This window comes from Ylistrum balloti, unplaced genomic scaffold, assembly GCF_031769215.1.
Source record: "Ylistrum balloti isolate Yb309-2 unplaced genomic scaffold, AGI_CSIRO_Ybal_v1 Utg369614, whole genome shotgun sequence".
NCBI lineage: Eukaryota > Metazoa > Mollusca > Bivalvia > Pectinida > Pectinidae > Ylistrum > Ylistrum balloti.
Window position 1 is genome coordinate 580,413 of NW_026781888.1, and position 23,165 is coordinate 603,577.

The following is a 23,165-nucleotide window of genomic DNA, read 5'->3' on the forward strand; positions in this document are numbered from 1 at the left end:
CGGAGGATCTACACTTATGTCTTAAATAAATAAAACGTTTACATAGATTTCAAACCAGGCTCTATACAATTCTAAATTTAAAAAAAAAACTAACAAGAAAGCTGATATTGCAGATACGAATTGTAGTTTATAGTGAAATAAAATTTATTGATTTATTTTAAAAAAAATGCAGCGCAGATAAAATATGTCCTTTTGTCCATGATAAAATATCCCAACATGTTCTATTCCAAGTTTGTTAGCATGTACCGTGTCAATTATATGACTCGGGCACTAAGTCCATCTGTGGTAATCATAAAATATGTTATTCAATGTTATATGATATCATCACACATGTAGCTCGTAGAAAAGTGTCATTTCATATATAATGTACTTGTGTACTGTCCAGAACAATCATTTGAATTATAATATAGAGATTCTCATTGATATTGTAACTTTTGAACTTTTGATGTATAATATGTTATATCAGTGTGCAGACAGAGCTGCATACACTTTGTATGTTGATGACTTTGCTTGGGACCTCGAACTAACTGTATATTCTGTGTACCCAGTGTACATTTATCAGCTGTAACACAGACAGTATACGTCTGTTTGAATGTACTGAACGGAGTGATCGGCTCGTTAACATGCCTTCAAATTTAAAAGAAACACATAAAATCGATAACTGGTCTTCGACAAAGTTCAGTCTTTCATTGCTTCATTTAAGAATAATTTTCTCTGTTATATTTGTTTAAAGACCTAGACTGTGTTTTTTTCCAGATATAAATATTACGTTAACCAAAAACAGATCAAGTAACGCAATATGCATGATCTGCAGTTTATTTTTAGCATTTTTCTTTGAAATATAGTTCGTTTACGTTGCAAAGAAAAGGACGTATGCAGAAATATTGAAATACGTGTAATTTTATATCCTTCGGTGATCTCTAGTCCCAAGATACGTCTATTATCTACTTTATTCTTGATTCTGAAGCGATTTACATCTTTATTGCTTCATATTTTTGTGTCAGCAGAACACAAAGAAAAAAAAAGTACAGTATGACCTTCAACAATTCTATCTCACGAGCGACTGCTCCGTAGCCTTTCGTAGGGAAGTTTGTGTAAGTATGCTAACTTTCATATTCTATATTGATTAATCTATATAATAAATTATCTGAGGTGTATGATTAACATGGATTATATAAGGCAAACACATACTAAATTCCTATTTACAATTGTTTCACCAATAAAAAAAATACTATGCAATATCATCTGTGTTTAACAACTATCTCGTAAAGAGGCATTATTTTAAGTCAATTTGTAGTGACTAACTGTCTGTTACACTGTCAACTGTTACGATCTGTACTGACTAACTGTCTATTACACTGTCAACTGTCACGATCTGAACTGACCAATTATCTATTACACTACAAACTCTCACGATCTGTACTGACTAATTATCTATTACACTGTCAACTGTCACGATCTGAACTGACCAATTATCTATTACACAGCCAACTCTCACGATCTGTACTGACTAATCATCTATTACACAGCCAACTCTCACGATCTGTACTGACTAATTATCTATTACACAGCCAACTCTCACGATCTATATTGACTAGTTATCTATTACACAGCCAACTGTTACGATCTGTACTGCCTAATTATCTATTACACTGTCACCTGTCACGATCTGTACTGACTAATTATCTATTACACTGTCACCTGTCACGATCTGTACTGACTAATTATCTATTACACAGCCAACTCTCACGATCTGTACTGACTAATTATCTATTACACAGCCAACTCTCACGATCTGTACTGACTAATTATCTATTACACAGCCAACTCTCACGATCTGTACTGACTAATTATCTATTACACAGTCAACTCTCACGATCTATATTGACTAGTTATCTATTACACAGCCAACTGTTACGATCTGTACTGCCTAATTATCTATTACACTGCCAACTGTCACGATCTGTACTGACTAATTATCTGTTACACTGCCAACTGTCACGACATGTACTGACTAATTGTCTATTACACAGCCAACTCTCACGATCTGTACTGACTAATTATCTATTACACTGTCACCTGTCACGATCTGTACTGACTAATTATCTATTATACAGCCAACTGTCACGATCTGTACTGACTAATTATCTATTATACAGCCAACTCTCACGATCTGTACTGACTAATTATCTATTACACTGCCAACTGTCACGATCTGTACTGACTAATTATCTATTACACTGCCAACTGTCACGATCTGTACTGACTAATTATCTATTACACTGCCAACTGTCACGATCTGTACTGACTAATTATCTATTACACTGCCAACTGTCACGACATGTACTGACTAATTGTCTATTACACAGCCAACTCTCACGATCTGTACTGACTAATTATCTATTACACTGTCACCTGTCACGATCTGTACTGACTAATTATCTATTATACAGCCAACTGTCACGATCTGTACTGACTAATTATCTATTACACAGTCAACTCTCACGATCTGTACTGACTAATTATCTATTACACTGCCAACTGTCACGACATGTACTGACTAACTACACTGCCAACTGTCACGATCTGTACTGACTAATTATCTATTACACTGTCAACTGTCACGATCTGTACTGACTAATTATCTATTATACAGCCAACTCTCACGATCTGTACTGACTAATTATCTATTACATTACCATATGATCTTAACTTTCTAATTATTTTTTACACTGTCATTTCATTTCCTTACCATTTAACTAGTACACTTTCATATCATCTCAAGTTCCCAAATATCAAGTACACTTATTATCTGTATCAATTATAAAAAAAATCATCAATTATCTGAAACACAGTCATTGTATACGTACTTACCACTTATCGATTAGTCAAACATTTATATTTCAAAATATCTTATACAAAGACATATCAATTTTACTTACAAAATTTCTAATATAATGCCATTTCATTTGTACATACCAATTATCTAGTACTAGTTGCATCATCTGAAACTCTCAATTATTTCCAACACACTCATATCATCTGTCCATTACATTGCAATATCATCTTCATTTACATATTGTCATATACTTATTCATCTGGTCTGTGCTCACAAATCGTCTTATACACAGACATATCATATGTCCTAAACAATTGCGTTGCCATGTGATCCGTACTTTCCAATTAAAAGTCGTATTACTTGTTTTTACCATAGTCATATTGTTTATATGTATAAACCAATTATTTAGTATAATGTCATATCATCTACTCATGCAAATGATTAAGAAAACCTTCACCTGCACTTCCAAAGCAACTCTTACACTGTCGTTTCATTGGGTTTATGATAAGTACTTAGCTATCTAGCACCATGTTATATCATCTGTATTTAAAAAACTATCTATGAAAATGTCAAATATACTTATCAATTATCCGTACACTGTCACATCATCTGTAATTACCAGTTATCAAGTACAAAGTCATATAATCTGTAATTACTAGTTACCTAGTACAGTCATATCATCTTTAATTACCAGTTACCTAGTACAAAGTCATATCATCTTTAATTACAAAGTCATATCATCTTTAATTACCAGTTACCTAGTACAAAGTCATATCATCTTTAATTACCAGTTACCTAGTACAAAGTCATATCATCTTTAATTACCAGTTACCTAGTACAAAGTCATATCATCTTTAATTACCAGTTACCTAGTACAAAGTCATATCATCTGTAATTACCAGTTACCTAGTACAAAGTCATATTGTCTTTAATTACCAGTTACCTAGTACAAAGTCATATTGTCTTTACTTATCAAATACCTTGTACAAAGTCATACCATCTGTATTTATCAATTATCTGTACACTGTCACATCATTTGTAATTACCAGTTACCTAGTACAAAGTCATATTGTCTGTATTTATCAAATACCTTGTACAAAGTCATATCGTCTGTATTTATCAATTATCTGTACACTGCCACATCATCTGTAATTACCAATTACCTAGTACAAAGTCGTATCGTCTGTATTTATCAATTATCTGTACACTGTCACATCATCAGTAATTACCAGTTACCTAGTACAAAGTCATATCGTCTGTACTTATAAACTATCTAGTACAATCTAATATCATCCGTAATGACACAATTATGTCATATGTTACCAATTATATAGTGCGATTATGCAGTACACTGTCATAGCATTTGTACTGACAAATTATTTAGGACATAGTCATATCATCTGCACTTACAAATTATCGATTATGTAGACGTCTTATCTCTACTTCACAATTGTGTGGTATACAATAATGTTTGAACTTACAAATTACCTAGTACACTCTCATACCGCATATATGTACCCATAGTCGACTTTAATCACTGAAGTCCTTGACATTAATTGAATGGGAGCTCTAGAAGAACAGTTAGATTTCTTATCCAATTCTAAATTTCCATTGAAATGTGATTTTCACATGTGTGTCTTCTATAATCTTTCTTTATTATTTCTTATTGTTTATCAGTCCTTATATCAATGATGGCAAGACACAATAAAATGTTCACGTACAATAAAGTAGAGACTGATTATCCATAACAAAACAATCACTTATTTACAGAGAAACGCCCACAATCACAAAATGATTAAGTAAGAGTATACAATATTACACATTAAACCATTGTCATTTAAAAACCCTTGTAATTCTTATTAAAAGCAATTCATAGTATAAAATGTCGTTTAATTCTTCATGGAATCGTGTTATGATTATTAATAGAATATTATCTTCACGATCTTCACGTTCATGGATACGCACCAACAGTAATGCAGGTATGTTTTCACTGTTCTATGATTGGATATTTCATTAAAAAAATATTTAAAAAGATTGAAACTATAATGAGATGTTTGTGATTCACTGTATTATATTGCAAACTGCACATGAAGAACGCAATTTATTGCATTTGTTATACTAGTTTCTAAAGTAAATATTGACATATACCCCATATAAACAGAACAGATACATTAATAGGTGCAAGAATCTTACAAACATTATTTGTCATAGCAATGGACAGTTAACTAAAATAACGTCATACATTATGGTGTAAAATTAAATGTAAAGACTTGTTAAGTTAGCTCATTGATTCAGTAGGATACAATTTCTACCCAAGAATGCCTTTTTATGTTTTATAGGAAAGAAATATCAGTGAACATCATAAAAATGTCATATATATGTTACATTGATTACATGACGTCATCGGTTCTCTTGTAAGGACACGACGTCATATGCATTTACTTCGTTGGGAAATTTGTGCTTATTCATCCCATCTATCACCATCAACATATAATGGGGTGTTGTCATATCAACAAAGGTGATTTTTCGGTATAGACAGGAACCATTATCCCACCTGCTGCCTAGACTAGTGATGTTGCAATAGAGAGAAAATGACCACACAATAGCGGTGTTTGCATATTGCATTTAAAAACAAAGAGAAAATTATAGTTTTAGTTGTTGTTAGTATGCCATATTGTTTAATCTTTAACAACGAAATAATGAAACATTTGAAAGCCTTAAATTGTTAAAGAAAGTAACAAATAACAAGAGAAAAACCCAAAATATTCTAATAATAAGCGATGGTCGAATATTCAAATGAAGGTGCCTTGATTAGGCCAATCAAAGCGAGGTAAAATACACACACACACACACACACGCACACACACACACACACACACACACACACACACACACACACACTCTCTCTCTCTCTCTCTCTCTCTTCCCCCTCTCTCTCTCCCACACACACAAACACACACACACATACACACACACACACCGTCTCTCTCTCTTTCCCCCAACCCCCTCTCTCTCCCCCCACACACCCTCTCTCTCTTCCCCCTCTCTCTCCCACACACACACACACACAAATACACACACACACCGTCTCTCTCTCTTTCCCCCCCCCCCCACCCCCCTCTCTCTCTCCCCCCCCCCACACACACACCGATTGGTAGATTGTACATTGTCATCTTTTCCTCTTATAGTTAGAGTGAATGGTCACATAATATATTTCTGTTTGTTACAAACGATTTTGTCATGTTTCTGTATGTATTTATATAAGTACATTAATCTTTTTCATAGTAAATAGTGTCATATTTTTCTCTTAAATAATCACATAATGTTTTTCGGTGACATTTTGGTCTTGGTTGTGTATTTGTGATTTGCCATTAATGACCAAAACGCTACCAGTGCAAAGAATTATTATAGTCGAAGTATGTTGTAACATTCCCAAGAATTTGATAAAATTAATAATAACACAAATACAATTGATGCCATTTTGATTTTTGTTGAGTGTCTGAATACATAATTAATTAGCAACATACTCTGACGTAATAATGAAATATGATAATGTGCATCAAAATATTTCATTTGTGATCAAGGCATTTTGAGAGTTCAGCGTATGATTATGTAAGTTAATATCTATCACATAACAATGTATTTTATTTGAAACTTTTTTATGCTTTGAATGCTTATCAATAAAGTCAGATGTCGTTCAATTATAAAGGAAGATAACTTGGTCAGAATTTTGTTCTTTAAATATGTAGTGATTAAGGATCAGGAAATAGGAAATATTATTCTTATAACCGATTTGAATTTACGGGTGACTTGCGTTTGAGTACAAGTTTGGATATTATCGATTTTGATAAATTAATGTTTAAGTTATAATCAAATAATACCCATAATAAAAAGATGATATTATCCCTATTTCTATATAATCAGACTGAAAATGTTTCGAGAAATTCCTATATCTGTATTTTCGTCCATTGGGTAATCAATATTTTATTATTTATAAGAAATAATAAATATTAACAGAGAAAAAATGTTAAATTTATAGATCATCCCTCGCATCTGTAAACGTTTCCAAAACACATGAACACGTTTAAAAAAAACCAAAACACTTAAACCACTACTAAACCCATTTTAAAATGTTAAGAAGTAGAGTATTCAACACAAATGAACATGAATTGTTCGGTGTATGTTTCGAAGTATTTTTGTTCTTAACATTGTATTCACTTATTGATTAAGAAACTATACATCGAGTTTCAACCTGGTAACTTGTTGTAAAATGATTTTATTTTTTATACAACAACATCCTGAATATTTGATAAATATCAATATTGAATGTATTAATTGATAAGCTGCATGGTAAGTAAATATATTTCGTTTATTCACTAGACCAATAGTTTTAAGTTTATCTTTATAAAGGATTCACAGGGTTTCTTTAACAAACTTTTATCTATGGAAAAAATGCTATTCACTTCAAGTGATTTGAACGCAATGACTTAAAACATTATATGTTAATATTTCACGAACAGAATGAAAAAGCATCATTCTGTGCACATTACGGTATTCAATAAACTTATTGCCATATTTGTCCCCATTGCCATCTAGATAAGTTTAAGGATAACGTTCCTTCTGTTATTAAATTATTCCTGTGAGCATAGCTATACTGAATGTTCAATGTTCAATTAAGATTTTCTGCTAAACATCTAATAATACTTTGGTTAAAAACTGAGCATACATATAGAAAAAAATGAATCTTACAAAACATGATCAGAATCCTATTAACGGTATCATTTTCCTGCATTACTGAATGTGATTAGCCAGTACATTTACATAGATGGAAACTCCAAGCTATTGTCTGCTTGAAATACGTTATTCTTAGCTTGTATGTATACTTACATTTGCATTTTAGTACAACTAAACTGTAGTGATACATTTAATGCATTTGAAACGTAACTCAGAGATCCCGGTAAGCTATATATATATTTACTTATCGAAATCGTCTATATATTGTATATATAATCAATATCACCATTTTTTAACCATAACTGAGATCTTAACAATGCATTTTTCCAAACTTGGTTAGATATAAGTAGCCAAGACAGATATTTGATTTTTGTATCAGTAACTTCACGTGATATATTGTGATCCTAGCTCAGCTTACCTAGGTCTGATTCACAACCACTACATACTCTACTGTTACCTTTTTTGCTAGACTTGTAGACAGACAGTGTTAGTAACCCTAACAAAATACATGAGTGTTGTCGAAACCGTGACACATACCTAGTGCCCCAAATACCTAAACATGTGTTTGGCATGCATCATACTGCATGTCGAATGTGGGTCAGAATGATAACAGTCTGATAAGCATAAGAAATGCGACAATGGTGTCTGTTTCCTGAAAAGAATACAAAAGAAATGGAAATTCTATACCCTACACTGATGACGTCAGGATTAGGCAGACAATCCGTGGATAAGCCTTTATTTGTATAGCAGTAGGTAGTAGAAATCACTCCCGTCAAAATTTTAGACAGAGTGCTTGAAAATCACTTGACTTAGGTTGATCATAGGACAAGTGAATTTCAATTCAAACATATTTCGAAAAAGAATAAACATCCTAAATATGAGAAAACTCCCTAAAGTTTTGAAATGCCAGACCAAGGCATCGTAGTTCAGCTCTAATACGACTTTCCTGTCAGAAAGATTTTATAATCCCGCATAATACACATAATTTATTATTTTTGATAAATTTATCATTCAGTTGATCACATATAGGATCATGTATGCATGGTAAACTCGGCAGATGAACTTAACATACCCTGACTCCTACGGTCTGAACGATTTGTTATGTTTGTAACAATTCAAAACATTTCTTCAGGTTTTTGAAGATAATGTATTCTGCAGTACATATTAGTACGTTGTATGTTATTTGTAACATCTAACCATTGTTTGCTTAATGTTTACAGGACACCCTTGTTGCTGATACCCACAGTACAAAGAAAAATAAAAGGAAATTTGTTAACTAGATAGAATGTATCTATGTTGTAACTTCGTATAATTACCAAACATGCAAATTACCTTAACATTCAATATTTTTTTATCTGTCTGATAAGCTTTTCTCAAGACTGTTATAACAAAATTAATGAACCATTTTTTTCAACTCTGTTGTACTAATGATTGATATCTAAATGAGACTGAAGTAACAACTATACACACACCATTAAGAGCGTGTCAGAAAATCACGTATTTTCAAATATTTTCCTAACAACAGCTCTTTGATGATTTTATTCGAGAGTGCAGCCATTGTAAATAAACACGATTCTGTTAAACAAGGTAAGTCATGTTATTATAGCAACATAAATCACACCATAACATAGCGCAGTATATTATTAAAATTACGCACCATTTGAAATGAAAAAGGTCCGGTTTTGGTGTGTAGGAAAAAACTAAAAAAAAACTATAACTTAACCCTATCTTATGTTTACCTTGATGTAGACGCTACTTCATGCCATAGGTAATCTATTTATAACAATATCAGGTCATCAATTCGACCACATACATCTGCTCGAGTTACGAAAACTGTGTTTATGACAAATCTTGTACTGGCAAATTAACAAAATATAGTAATATAAGAAGTAAAAATGTACCAAAATCTGATTAATACACAGACATGTGAATGATACTGAAAGAAAGATGAAATATTACATATTTCTTCCTACTCGGACAAAAGATTGTGAATTAGTTTTTTTATTTATGCTATCAAGGACATAACAAAGAGATGATAGAGAACAGTCAGCATAACGTAACTTCAGATTATAAATGAATCACAACCCAAATGTAACTACTTAACTATACTGTTGTATATCATAATACCTGTTATATAGTGTATGCTACAGTGCCCACATCGGGACTGTATTTACGTTTAAAATGATTAATTCGGAACTTGTGTTCACAAGTTAAAACGAGTGCACTTTAGGCGATGTCTAGACGCTAAATGTGTATACATCCACATATTGTCGCATTTCTAAAGCTGGCTTGATACGTCTGTGCTATGAATCTTCTTGCAGTATAATATATCAACACAAGATGATAATTTGAATTATACATATCGTTGAGGATATGTGAAGTAATAGATATGTATGGCAATGACATATGTAACACGTACACATCAATTTTGTTATTTTTCATGATATGAAGTATCAAGCTGAATGCCAACACTTTGCCCTGAACACAAAACAACAGATGGCTACGGAAATCCATGTTATATAGTCCAAGGTTGTTATATACATCGCCTGTCTACAAACAATATCGGTTCTGTGTATGCTGGGTATACATTTAACGAAATTTTATGAAAATTGTTGTGAATTGTATTCTTTTAGTCTACACTATCAGGGTTTCATCTCCTCATCTCTGAATCTCTAATAAATGTCATAGCACAATCGAGGTTTACAAAGAGAGATTTTATAGGATTTTAGTAAAAGTGACTCATCAAATCTGTTCTACTTGCTACCACCAATTCTTAAATACTATTCTGAATTACAAATAAAATTCAAAGCAGAATAGAGTATATATCCTATCTGAAACAGAACGGAATAAGAGTGTATATTGATGGCAGTAACTTGACGATATTCATGCTGTTGAAGTCAATAATAATAAGTAGAATATAAGATATTTTGAAAATTAAATAAATATATTAGAGAATATTTTTCTCTTTAAACAGTATAAGAAACAGACCGAGGTTATGTTGATGAAAACCATGTTCACAATATGTTTATCCTTTAAGAAACAATTATCATTGCAAAGCTTTTGAGTATAATTCTTATATGTTGATATGGATGTTGAAATAAAATTTTATATATAGAATAAAAAGTTGGGAAATATGTTATTATGTATATGTAAGTAGGTGTATATTGAGAAAATGATATGTACATAGTCATTGGAAATGTTATTAAGTCATAACAAAATGTTAACTTAAGAGTATTATGATATCAAATAAATAAACCAACGACCATCTATTATCTATTTGTATCGATATTCATGTATAGCCCATATTGATATATCTATATATATCGATTTGTCCGTACTAACTACAAGATGTCCCTAGCACGTTGTGTAATGTATAGTATTTATAATTGTTAATATTGGTCGATTAATTAAGGAAAAATATCAACTTCATTTGTTTTAAAGTTGAAACATTTACTTCAAGAATGTCCCAAAATGTTATATTAGTACATTGATGTAGAGCACATTTCCTATAGCGGAACGCATATTTGACATCTTCACCAATTATTCAATTTTTACAGGTTAATGTATTCATAGATGAGTGCATTAAATTCTACATACCAGAAAACATCTATGAGCTACTAAAACAGAATTATTATCTAACCCTGTATTAACTGCCTCAACGCGTAGTTGATTTTTAGCTGGTTTACGTTTTTAAGATAAATCATAAAAGCAATAAAATGATTATTATGCAATTACGCATTCGCTTTTGCGCAAACAGGTCTCACCACAAACCATAAAATGTTAAGGAGTTCAAGCTCCCGTACATCGTATGATGCCGTCCTATAAACGAAATGCCAAACATTATTGCTATACGCCGCTAGGACAAAATCCATGTTCATTATAATATCATATGATGAAATCAAAATTGTACAAATTTAGGTTTTGTAATCACTGACAGGGTTTCATAATGCAAACGTAGGGATATGTGTCTTGGACTGATTTTGTGACTGAATTTTTACTTTACATCGTATAAATATATTTTACAAAATACCTACAAGTGCCCCTTTCATTACAACTTATGAACTAGATACAGTAGAGCCCAGTAATTAATTAACAAATACATCACACTGTTCTTTTGTCCTTTTTGTCCCTCGTCAGTGGTGTTAATGACCTAGACTGCATTTGGGTCGACTTAGGAAAATCGAATTCTGTGGAAATGGTTGTTAAAATATGGCATATTTAAAATATAAAGGTACGTCACCTGCATCAACACAGTATTTATATAAAAGGACATGGGGGAATTATGGACATATCACATGTAAAAGCGTTCAATCATGTATTACTAGAAGATCATTAAAAGAGGAGGGGTGGCTGGTGCCATATATATCCCATCTAGTGACACCTGTCATGACACACGTAGTCACAGGGAACAACTGATATAGGAACACCACTAAAACGTACATGTCTTATTCCCTCCTCGAAATTCGAAGGGTTACGATCAGTAACGATATCTGATACAGGCGAACCTGTCCTATGACCTTGCCGTGAACTCAGTTTTATAGTCACAATATGACATACATGCCAAAATATCTGCTTGTTTTATCTAATCTGTAGCTCGAAACGTATATATATATATATATAAACGTACTTATATACATATGGTACTTATATATATCATCCTATATATTATGTGTTATAGTTCGTCAAGGTTAAAGCCTGATATTATTTATATAAAAAACGACATATTGATATTAGTTCTATATATTTTCATTATACAGTTAGGTTTTCGCGATTAAGGAGTGGATTTCTTTGTTTACCATTAAATGATCCAAGATCAAATACTTGGTCATAGACACTACATTACATATATGATATCTCAATCTATAACCACATGTTATTTTATTTACCACAAAATTCCTACGTGTATCATTCCTTTTACTTTCTACATAGTTTGTGGTTGTAACGATGACAAAATATATAACCGCAAACATGTTAGAATCGTTATCATCAGACTATTGTCTGTCAGTTTAAGGACATTAACATATCAACATACCCAAGGAGACGATACAGTATTACAAAACAAGGACATAAAACACTTGACTAGTAACAGTGTGTACAATCGTAACAAATGAAATAAGCTTGTAAGAGTGTGCCTTATAAAATAATCTAGTAACACTGTGTACCATCGTGTATATTAAGATAAGCTAATGACAGTGTGTACCATCGTTTATTATAAAATAATCTAGTAACACTGTGTACCATTATTTATAATAAAATAAACTAGTAACAGTGTGTACAATCGTTTATAATAAAATAAGTACTTTACAGTGGGTAACATATTATTTGCATAAAGTAAACTAATCATATCGTATACCATTCTTTTACATAAGACTGGCAAGTATGAATTTACTTTTAACCGTTTCCTTATACAAAATGAATTTGTCTATTAATTATATTCTACATGTGTCAAAAATCAAGCATTGTTAAGAAACAGAATGAGCAAAAATGTTATTCGTTTTTTTAATATCTGTAATTAGTATCAGCAGATGCAAGATATATTGGTAAGATCATCAAATGAACTAGTGCCCTAAAGATATCACAATTTTGAAGGAAAAATCAAAGAAGGTAGATTTCCTTATATTTCTAATTTTTAAAATATTGTCAACAGTATATTTTATAATTTAAGTAATACAAGCTAAAGTTTTTATATCAAATGGGTATAATTTTAAAGGATATCATCAATGTTCAAGTTATCAAAATATATTAAATTAAGAAAACGGTGTCTTTCCAACAAATAGAAATAAAATCATATTCAATGTACTTATACGAGTGTCCCAATTTATTACAAAAGTTTTACAATAAGCTTTTTTTTCGAGATAATAACAGGTTTATGTTTTCGTTTATATTAAACAGTATCATTCTAATAAAAGAAGATATTTATGTTACAATCGTCCAAAATACTCATAAATGTCTTGGGTTTTTTTTATTTGAAAAAGTAACATAAAATCTTCCCTTGTAAACAGCGGTCGTATTCTGAATTTATCAGTATTAGTGAAACCACATAAAATATTCATAAGTCTGCTACTCAGACAGATTAGTATAATCACTCCAATCTCCCATATACTCTGGCGTAATGTCTAAACTGGTACGTACAATGACCATGCCTATTTTTACACGATACAGCCCGGTATAAGTCAATATCACTCAGGGACACACTTTGAATGTGGTTCATGTATGAGAGACATCTCCGATATCCACACTTCGTTTCAGTATGCACTTTATCCCTGTGTCTAGACGGTGCAGCCATCATGCACATAAGAACGAACGTGAATTGTATGGCGAGCCCACTATACTGATATAACACTCCATGTCGACTCCACACAAACACACTGGTCTGCACTGGGTGTGCACATTGTGCAGACAACCAGGTCATATAATATATATCCACGAGTACAAACAGCATTCGATGTATTATCGACATCCATAAATCCCAATGGCAACTCAACTCCAGTCTAATCATTAATTAAACACGACAAATTTACGATACTATATCCATATTTTTTGTTAAGATTTTCTTCCCGTACTTGACCTTGCTTACGATTAGCTCTCACAATTTGCATTAGTGCATCAGCAGAAGCGTTTGTGTACACCTCACCAGAAATTGTGCATTGGATATGCAGCAGATTGTGCAGTGTGCAGACTGCGGTGCAGAAAGACATTGCGTAACTGTGACCAGTGATCGTAGGGAGGATGTTTTCTATGTGATTAAGTGGTTGTATTCGTAAAGGATTTTTACTACACGACTACGTCTGTAGCGGGTAGGTGTGAAAGGTGACAGTGAGCAATATGGGGTATAGATATAATTTGGTTCATCATAAATTATGCTTATCTCCAGCTAAACAACAACGACATTGGAATTAGACAAGTCATTGTACAGCGTATATTAGTGGAGCAATGTCACGCTTGATCGCGCCGTTGTGTATACGTCTTTACGAATATCCGACGTGTCAGGACGACTCTGTGTGGTGTGTCTTAGGCAGGTGAAGGGGAAAGTCGCTTACTTAGCGTTATGACATGCAAAAGTATAATGTCTGTAAAATTGATCATCAGTTTTGCAGACGACATAGTTGTATCCAGACAGTGGCCACGTGATCAGGTCGTCTGAGTCCTATTTTTATCGTGATAACATGAAGAATTCGTTCACTTCATACGATATCAATCCTTTTTTTTTAATTTTCGTATATTAGTCTTAGTAAGGAAAGTGTGTCCAGTTAGTCACTTAAATATGAAATATTCGAAGAAAAGAATATTGTAATGCCGAAAGGGATGCTACAGTAAGTGTTAAGCTGTCAGACATTAATTAATAGATAAAACACAGGAGACTTATGGACGGTATAAACTGTTGATATTGGCAGGCTTCTTGCAAATCAATCATCATATACAACAAAAGGCTAAAGGGATATTGTTTTAAGATTGGACTCGTTTGATTTTTATTTTGTCATTGTTGATAAGGTCAAATTATTCCTCTGACGTCGACAAGAAGAAAGGTTCAAACAACAGCCAATCACAATGCGTAATACATAATAAATTAGGCGTGTTCTTCGTTCTGTTAGACTTTATAAATTTATGCTAAAATCTGATCACCAAATACACGTGTATTTTCTAACTATTGCAATTATTTTTACGCACTACACGATAATGTCCCAACCCTTCAAATCTACGAAATAAAGACTTCGGGCCTTATATGTTCAGATTTGTCTTGCGCTGATTTTGTAAAGACAGAACCTATATATATAAATAAGCTTGTATATATCGAGTAGACACGGTATGATGGTAATGCCATATAATGATGGCAGGATGCCGGTACGCGTTTTCCAAAAAATACGATGCTCTTGAGATTTAAGAGGAATTGCCACAAGAAAAAAACAATGCCTTACCTTATGTTTGCTCGAATTCTGTCTTGTGTCCTCCTCTGGTCCTTGGTCCTGTAAAGCTTCGTCTGCCTCTAGCATTAGAAGATCTTCTCCTCGTTCTAGCCGAACCACTACTGTGGTAATATGCCTAGCTTCACGAGCTGGGCGCGCGCGCCAAGCGCGAGGACTTCGTCTTGTCTGGGGTGCCTTTCGTATCGAACCCTGCACAGCTTCCATTCACATTCACCTTTGACCTCGAATAACTCAAAATCGCCCTCAAGGCCATTTAGTTACTGCAATTTTCAAACAAAGATGAAAATATTGTAAAATGTCGTAAGACGATTTTTAAAAAAAATAAACATAGTACATCTAATTAAGACAGAATTTCAGATTATTTTTGTCATTCTTTTAAATTGTAAAAAAACCTATATATACACACACACCCTCCCTCGCCCACACGCACACATACACAATTAAATCAGTAGATTTTATGCATGTTTATTTCGTGTCCTTTATGATAGTTTATAAAAAAATGTCTTTTCATTACGAAGAACATAGACATGATTGTAGAATTTGATTAATATTTAGTTATATGTCCAGAAAGTGGATCAAGTAAATGTTTCAAAGTGCTTCTGTTTTTTCATATATATAATTTAACGTAATGCAGTTTGATCGAAAGTGTTATAGAATATACTTCCACGCTATTTCTCTGTGATTATTCATTTAACCAGTATAAAAATCAACAAAACAAATTTAGTAAGTAAGAGATATTGAATTCACAGTAAAATGTTGTAATCACACTTTAATTCAGAGCCTATTTTTCTTCTTTTTGACAAAATAAGTATAAATAGCGTTTTTGTACAGATCACTTGAAAACAAAATGACATGCACGTCTTTATTTCAGTCATATTTTCCACATAACACATTTACGTAAGAGCACGAAACTACCTAAGGAGGAGCAAGTATGACAAGAGCAACACTAAAATATTAGCAATGCTGTAGTATTGAGAATTGTACACATACACACATAATTTACTTATAAATAAATAAGTTAATCAATTTATATGGAAAAATGGCGCGAACTATCAGCTTATATATTTTATTTTATGTCAATACAATAGCATTTGATCGAAAAGTCATTTGGATCAAGTAACAGGTCTATGTAACATTTCTGTGGTTTCTTTTTGTCTGATAAGTTGGTTATGATTTCATGTACTGAGATATTACCACGGTCATAGGGACACTCAACAAAGAAAAACAAAATTTTAGATAAATCGCGTTTTCATATGTCTTATAAATACAAAATGAATTAAATATAACAGACGAAATGAATTAAATATAACAGACGAAATGAATTAAAATCATCATAACAATAATGCTGTTGTTTTTAATAAAGTATTTGAGATTTGTTCAAAAAATCAAAGAATGTTAATATGTTGTGTTTTTTGTACCTGAAATGAGTTATAATCGTAAAATGTTTAACTGTAATAAAGAATTGTTTGTGTACCAGATTTGAAATAAATATTCTGTATACAATTAGGGGGATAGGTTACTTCTAATCAATTAGCATTTCAGAATGTATACACTTTATGATAATTATACAATCACCCGTGAACAACTGAAAAATCCATATAGTTTGAATCTGATTGTCTTGATAGCAAATGTATGGTAAAGTAATTTTTTCACAGAATGTGATGTTACACATTTTGATAAAAATCTTATAAATAGAAATATTTCAACAAATATATATACCTGTTGAATTCCATTTAGTCTGATAAGTTACAAAAAGGCCGAAGTTACATACATTAACAAATACCACATTTGATACATGATAATTTCTGCTAGAAATATACCTCTGCATACAATAATTATATACATTAGTATTTATACTGGCATACAAAGTGTGGATGATTCAAGTCTTTACAAACTTCTGACTTAGGGATGTATGAGAACTGAATGTTATCACATTATAACCAATATATTTAGATACTGGATCATAATGTTTGAAAGGTAGATAAATCTAAACAGATATTTCTATTTAATAACATTGGAAATGACGCCTCTTTACTCCGCGAATATTTGCTCGTTTCCACACAGTCTTCCTGTGCCTTTGCTTCCATAACTGAAGATTTATTCAGTAAAAGAATGTTCAACTAAAATAATTGAAACCTGGACATCACCTAATTTATGTGTAATATAATTTCTAAATACGATGTATTAAATTTATTAATCAATTACCTTCAGTGTACTGCACGTTCTAGTAAAGGGAAAATGTAATCACGATCGTCACATGAATTTGATATATCTCCTTAAAATAGGAGTCACAAACATGTTCAAGAGATTATAACACGGAGAAAAAGGATAGTGGTTGTCGGCTTTGAATCCTGGGGAATTTGGATGTGTTTGGATATGTTAATAAGATGGATCTACAGAAATAAGTGATTTCAGCATGTGTTAGAGTTACTATCTTTACATACTGGTATATATATTACTGATAAAGTAACCAAAACACGCATCTATATGCACATATACAGATATACACAAATAGTGAGTACAAATACCCAATACATTAAGACAGAAATAACATGCATGTTTATGCTAAAATATGTTCAGTTCTAAGAATATGATTACAAGTACACGGACTCATCAATATTTTTAGTCAATTCATCATATGCATGTCAGTCGTATGTACAGTTCTGTTAGAAATCAGTGCAAGATTTAATCAATGTGTTACAGATGAATGATGGTATAGTCGTTGTATATTTTTTGTTGTGTGGTCTCAGCAATACAGAGGTCACAATGTGATTCGTGCTGAAACAAATCTTATGTATCTGCTGCATGCTCCTACACACTATCTTAGTGTAATACAGTGTACATAATATGATAGCATGTCGGTATCATGGGGGCAATTATAAGACAAACAATTATGTTAACATTTATTTATAATTTTACCTGTTGGAAGACCGTGCTAATTCAGATAAAATATAGTCTGCATGTCATTAGCTTATATGTTGTAAAATAAAAACAAATACACCCATGTCAACAACTAAATGGATGTAGCGTTTTGTATATTTAAAATTTCAAAACGTAGTGCTTTTGTTTGTAGGAAAGTCGTTTAAGTTCTATTATGATATGTCTCAGTGAACGTCAAACTGTCAGCATTTCTCTAATGACAGAACTGACTATCAAAATGTTAATTCTTCTCAATATATTGTTGTTCTTAAAAAATGTACTGATTCATTCGAAACGTTTTAAAAATATCACGATTCAGTACGTTTAATCAGCCTAGTTTTCTTTTCTAATTTCATCTTTTATCTTTTCTGATCTCATAAACGAGGACATAACGCTTTCTTGTAGTGAAAGATACGTTTCCTTGTTTTTTTTTAATATATATATTTATTAGAGTTGATCCTGATGTCTATACTTTCTATTGATGAAAAATACGAGACTACCCTGCTTGCCAATCATCTGACCAGATTTAAGTAATCACTTTGGAATTTCATGGGTCATTAATGTCATTTCGACTGCTACACATAAAACTGAACTACTTGAGCTTTCAGGAGAGAGAGAGGGGGAGTATTGTTATAATGATAAGTTGAAGCAGTACTTTATACTGTTGTTCTTGTCTTTATCTCATGCATACAATATTTTCATTATAAATATATCTGTTTACGAGTGATGTAAGTAAATCTCAGTAATATCAGTGATAAAATGACGTACTTAGGCTATGCCCTAACCATATGTGTAAAATATAAAATCTATTTAGATATTTTATCTGAGTTAGAAAAGAGAAAAATGCAACTATTGTACAACATTATTAGGACATTATCAATGTTTGATGCTTATTCTAAATCATCTATACATTTAAACTTATAATAAAGGTCATTCTCTCTCTAAAAGAAAAAGTGAAGCACCTTGGTCATGGAATTCCGAAAACAATACAAAATTTGTTCATATACTTTTTCATTTTCTTATAATAATTATCCTCTTAGAAATATATATTAAATGTAAATTTGGCCTGATTAAATCAATCGGACCAACAGAACATGATGACATAAAAAGTAAAAACGGGATATGTTTTGTCAAATATATGTAAACCCATGGTAATATAAGTGATTAGTTGTTTTCCCCAATTTCCCAGTTTCTTCCAGTTTTGTTGGATGACACAACGTGATATGTTATTGTACTATACAAAATGCTACTTAAAGTATTGATTATAATAAAGTTAATCACCGTTTAAGAGTAAACTTTATCGTTAACAATGTTTCTTCGAATATATTTTTTGTTTTCTATTTTAGTATAGTACCAAGTCACATGTGATGGAATAACAAACTTAAGAAGTTTACGACATAGCATACATACAGTATAATATGCTACTTTCAATGTTAGTATACATCTTGATATTGATACAAAGGTTGAATAGCTTTGAACACCACGATCTAAATTGATATTTTGCATACGTGAGTGCGATATTATAACAGGAAAAGGAGAGGAGAACAAGGTTTATTTAAGGTTTTATATACATAAAAAATCATTTTTTAAATTAGGGTAGACATAAAAATATTTTTGTATAGTGATGTCAGTCTTAAAACCTTAAATACCTTTGATTAAATTCATCCAATCTGCAGTTTAATTTAGAAGTTAAAAATGCATATTTTGACTCCAAGGTTCAATAATTACTTCATATAATTATTTGGCTGTCAGTCACTTTCTTCCCTCCTTGTGTTCCTTCTATTAGATCACTGTCATAAATGATGATTCATAATCTTACTTGATATCAATTGTAGCGTCAAAATCTTTAAATCAATTGTAACGTCAAAATATCATATTGAAAGTGTCGCTATGAACTTACCAGTCTTATCAAGTATGTTATATATATAAAGCCGAGTCGAGAAACATTCCTGAATGATGACAATTTGCTTGCGTCTAGAATGTGTTGTCTTATAAACTTCTGAGCGTTTAAATTAAAATTGTTGGTTTAATTACACAAATTAATTTACGTTACGCCTGTTTCCGAACCTGATCTATGACAATAAGATGAAAATTATTCAACTTGCTCTAAGACATGTGCAGATACTCGAGCAGTATATAGACTGTTGCGCTATACTCAACCAAGCTGCTATCATTCTGCGCAATATTGCAAAAATTAAAAAAAAGAATGTCTATCTGTACGGATGTTACTTTTCCATTAGTTCATCTGTATTTGCCGATTCGGTGAGAACTGCACGCATTATTTCTATCCCTTATGATCTATATATACCACATTTTACAAAGATTTAAAATTATAAATGGACTCAGCGAGATTCAATGTTATCATTAAGACCTGGGAAATAATAATTATTTTCTAAGAAATTGAAATGATCAATAAAAAATGAGATATAAACCTAGAGATAACAGAACTTGAGATAAAATTGAAATGAAAAATATTCTTGTAAGGAACCACACAAATAAATGTTTTTACAATTGCATGTAATATACAGCTATTGTCAGTTCAATTCCGCCATTAAATCACAAATATTTTGGCGTTTTTCATTCGTTATCATATAACTGTTGCTTCATTTTTGTGAGAAATCCTAGATTCCCACATGATTGGATAAAGCGTTGATCACAATGATATCAGGTTATTATGAGATGAAGCTGACTGTTTGTGATCAGAAGGTGTCTGGAAAATATAAAGTACGCGTTTTTTACTTATATTATGGAATATTTTGTCTTTAAAAGTGCACTTGAAATTATTCACTTGATTTATGAAAGTTAACAATGACTTATCGCTTTTTCATCACTCCCCAAAATAAGATACTTATATAGGGATATTTACCTATATTTCCACCTCTCCAATGTTGTTTGTTGTATACTTAATTCAAATGTTGATTGTGGTATACTTAATCTAAACAATGGTATTTCAGTGAAGCACAAAGTGTATAAACAAAATTCGTCAATTAGGATGTGTATTTAAAAATAACTTCAATTTTACTTCGAGTTGACAATTAAAAATATTGAGAATGCACACTACATTTTTAACCCTATTCTTTTGTACATATTTGATGCTGATGTAGGCAAAACTAATTAGACTAAGACATGTTTGCTGATGAAATGTTAAAATGACATGTAAAACAACACACACATTCATCACCTTACACACAAACAAACTCGTACCCCTCCCACAAATATGTATAAAAACCGGTAAATATAGGTGGACACATATTGAAAAGAGCAAAATTCATATTGAACACATGATAATGGTGAATTCAAAGTTGCGACCGATGAATTCTTAGTAGGCATATATTGCAACTGGTTAATTCATACTAAAGACGTATTAATAACGATAAAAATAGATATATATCTAACAACATTTTACAGATAATCAATCAGGGTTATATCACTGCATACCATGAACGGAGTTAACTAAAAAAAATTATATTAACCACTAATTGTGAATACACATTTCATCAAATCTTAACTACATGCTTTCGTGATTATATGTGTAAAGTTATGTCTTGACTAAATATATATTGATAGTAAGTAATTAATGGTCCAATATCCCCAAATCACAATCATTTTCCAAGTATATCATTTTTCATACATTCTCATTCAATGTGTTTTGTGAGCAGTGTTAGTCAAAAAGGGGTTTATGATGAGATAATTTATAAATGTGTATGCGAACGTGTTAACAGTTCTTTCCGTCTGAATGGATGCAGTGATATGGTGAAAAACGTTCGTGATAACTGCATAGTATCTTATTTCAGACTTAGTGAAGCATCTGCTCCATAACGCATGTGGAATACTGATTATTTCAAACGAAGAAAGTCAAAACACTACCTATTGTAAATTTCAAATAAACCTGTACAAATTTATTATTATTTTCATGGAAAAATGAGTAAGTCAATTGTCGATTAAAATTTAATCATTTAAATATACAACGGTGTTGCGTGACTGTCTTGTCTAATTTTCCTATAAACTCTTACAGTATAAGAGTGTATTAAACATTCGTCATAACATTTCTTTTAGGCAAATTTGGAGGCATAAATAATTTATAATAATATATTCTGTCATTTCTGTCCAGGTTCGACAGAAATGAAACTGTTTTCTTGAGAATAACAAAACTTCGTATCATAACATTATAGTATTGTTAATTATTTTGTTGCCTATTAACATATTGACAACAATCGGGATGGTGTGCTTAAATTGTTGCAGTAGATGGCGTTAAGCCCCGTTTTACTATGTAAATCTGTCAACAGTGAAACTGAACAAATACAAAACAACTCGTAATAGTTCTGCTTTGTATCAGAGGTCATGGAAAGGTCCATGGATATTTCTAACTTCACAAATTCTCAGATAAACTAATCCAGGTATATATTCCAGTATTAATTGATAAGACCTTGGACATGATAAGTATTGCTTTCCACTAAAACATGAATTCACCAACCTGTGAAACTGTAGATTACTGCATAGTAAATATATAGGTCTGTTTTAACTGTAGATTACTGCATAGTAAATATATAGGTCTGTTTTAACTGTAGATTACTGCATAGTAAATATATAGGTTTCTTTTTACTGTAGATTACCTATAGTAAATATGTAGGTTTGTTTTAACTGTAGATTACTTCATAGTAAATATATAGGTTTGTTTTAACTGTAGATTACCTATAGTAAATATATAGGTCTGTTTTAACTGTAGATTACTGCATAGTAAATATATA

General features: G+C 31.7%; 1 protein-coding gene across 1 annotated transcript in view; it reads right to left on the minus strand.

Annotated features, from left to right (window-relative positions):
* The window catches only part of LOC132547714 (uncharacterized), a 121,958-nt gene that overhangs the window by 50,132 nt on the left and 48,661 nt on the right, over positions 1-23,165 (minus strand). Inside the window, exon 2 of the mRNA XM_060211521.1 lies at positions 15,490-15,758. Within this exon, the coding sequence (XP_060067504.1) occupies positions 15,490-15,702 (213 nt within the window). The 5' untranslated portion in view covers positions 15,703-15,758. The remainder of the gene's footprint in view (positions 1-15,489; positions 15,759-23,165) is intronic.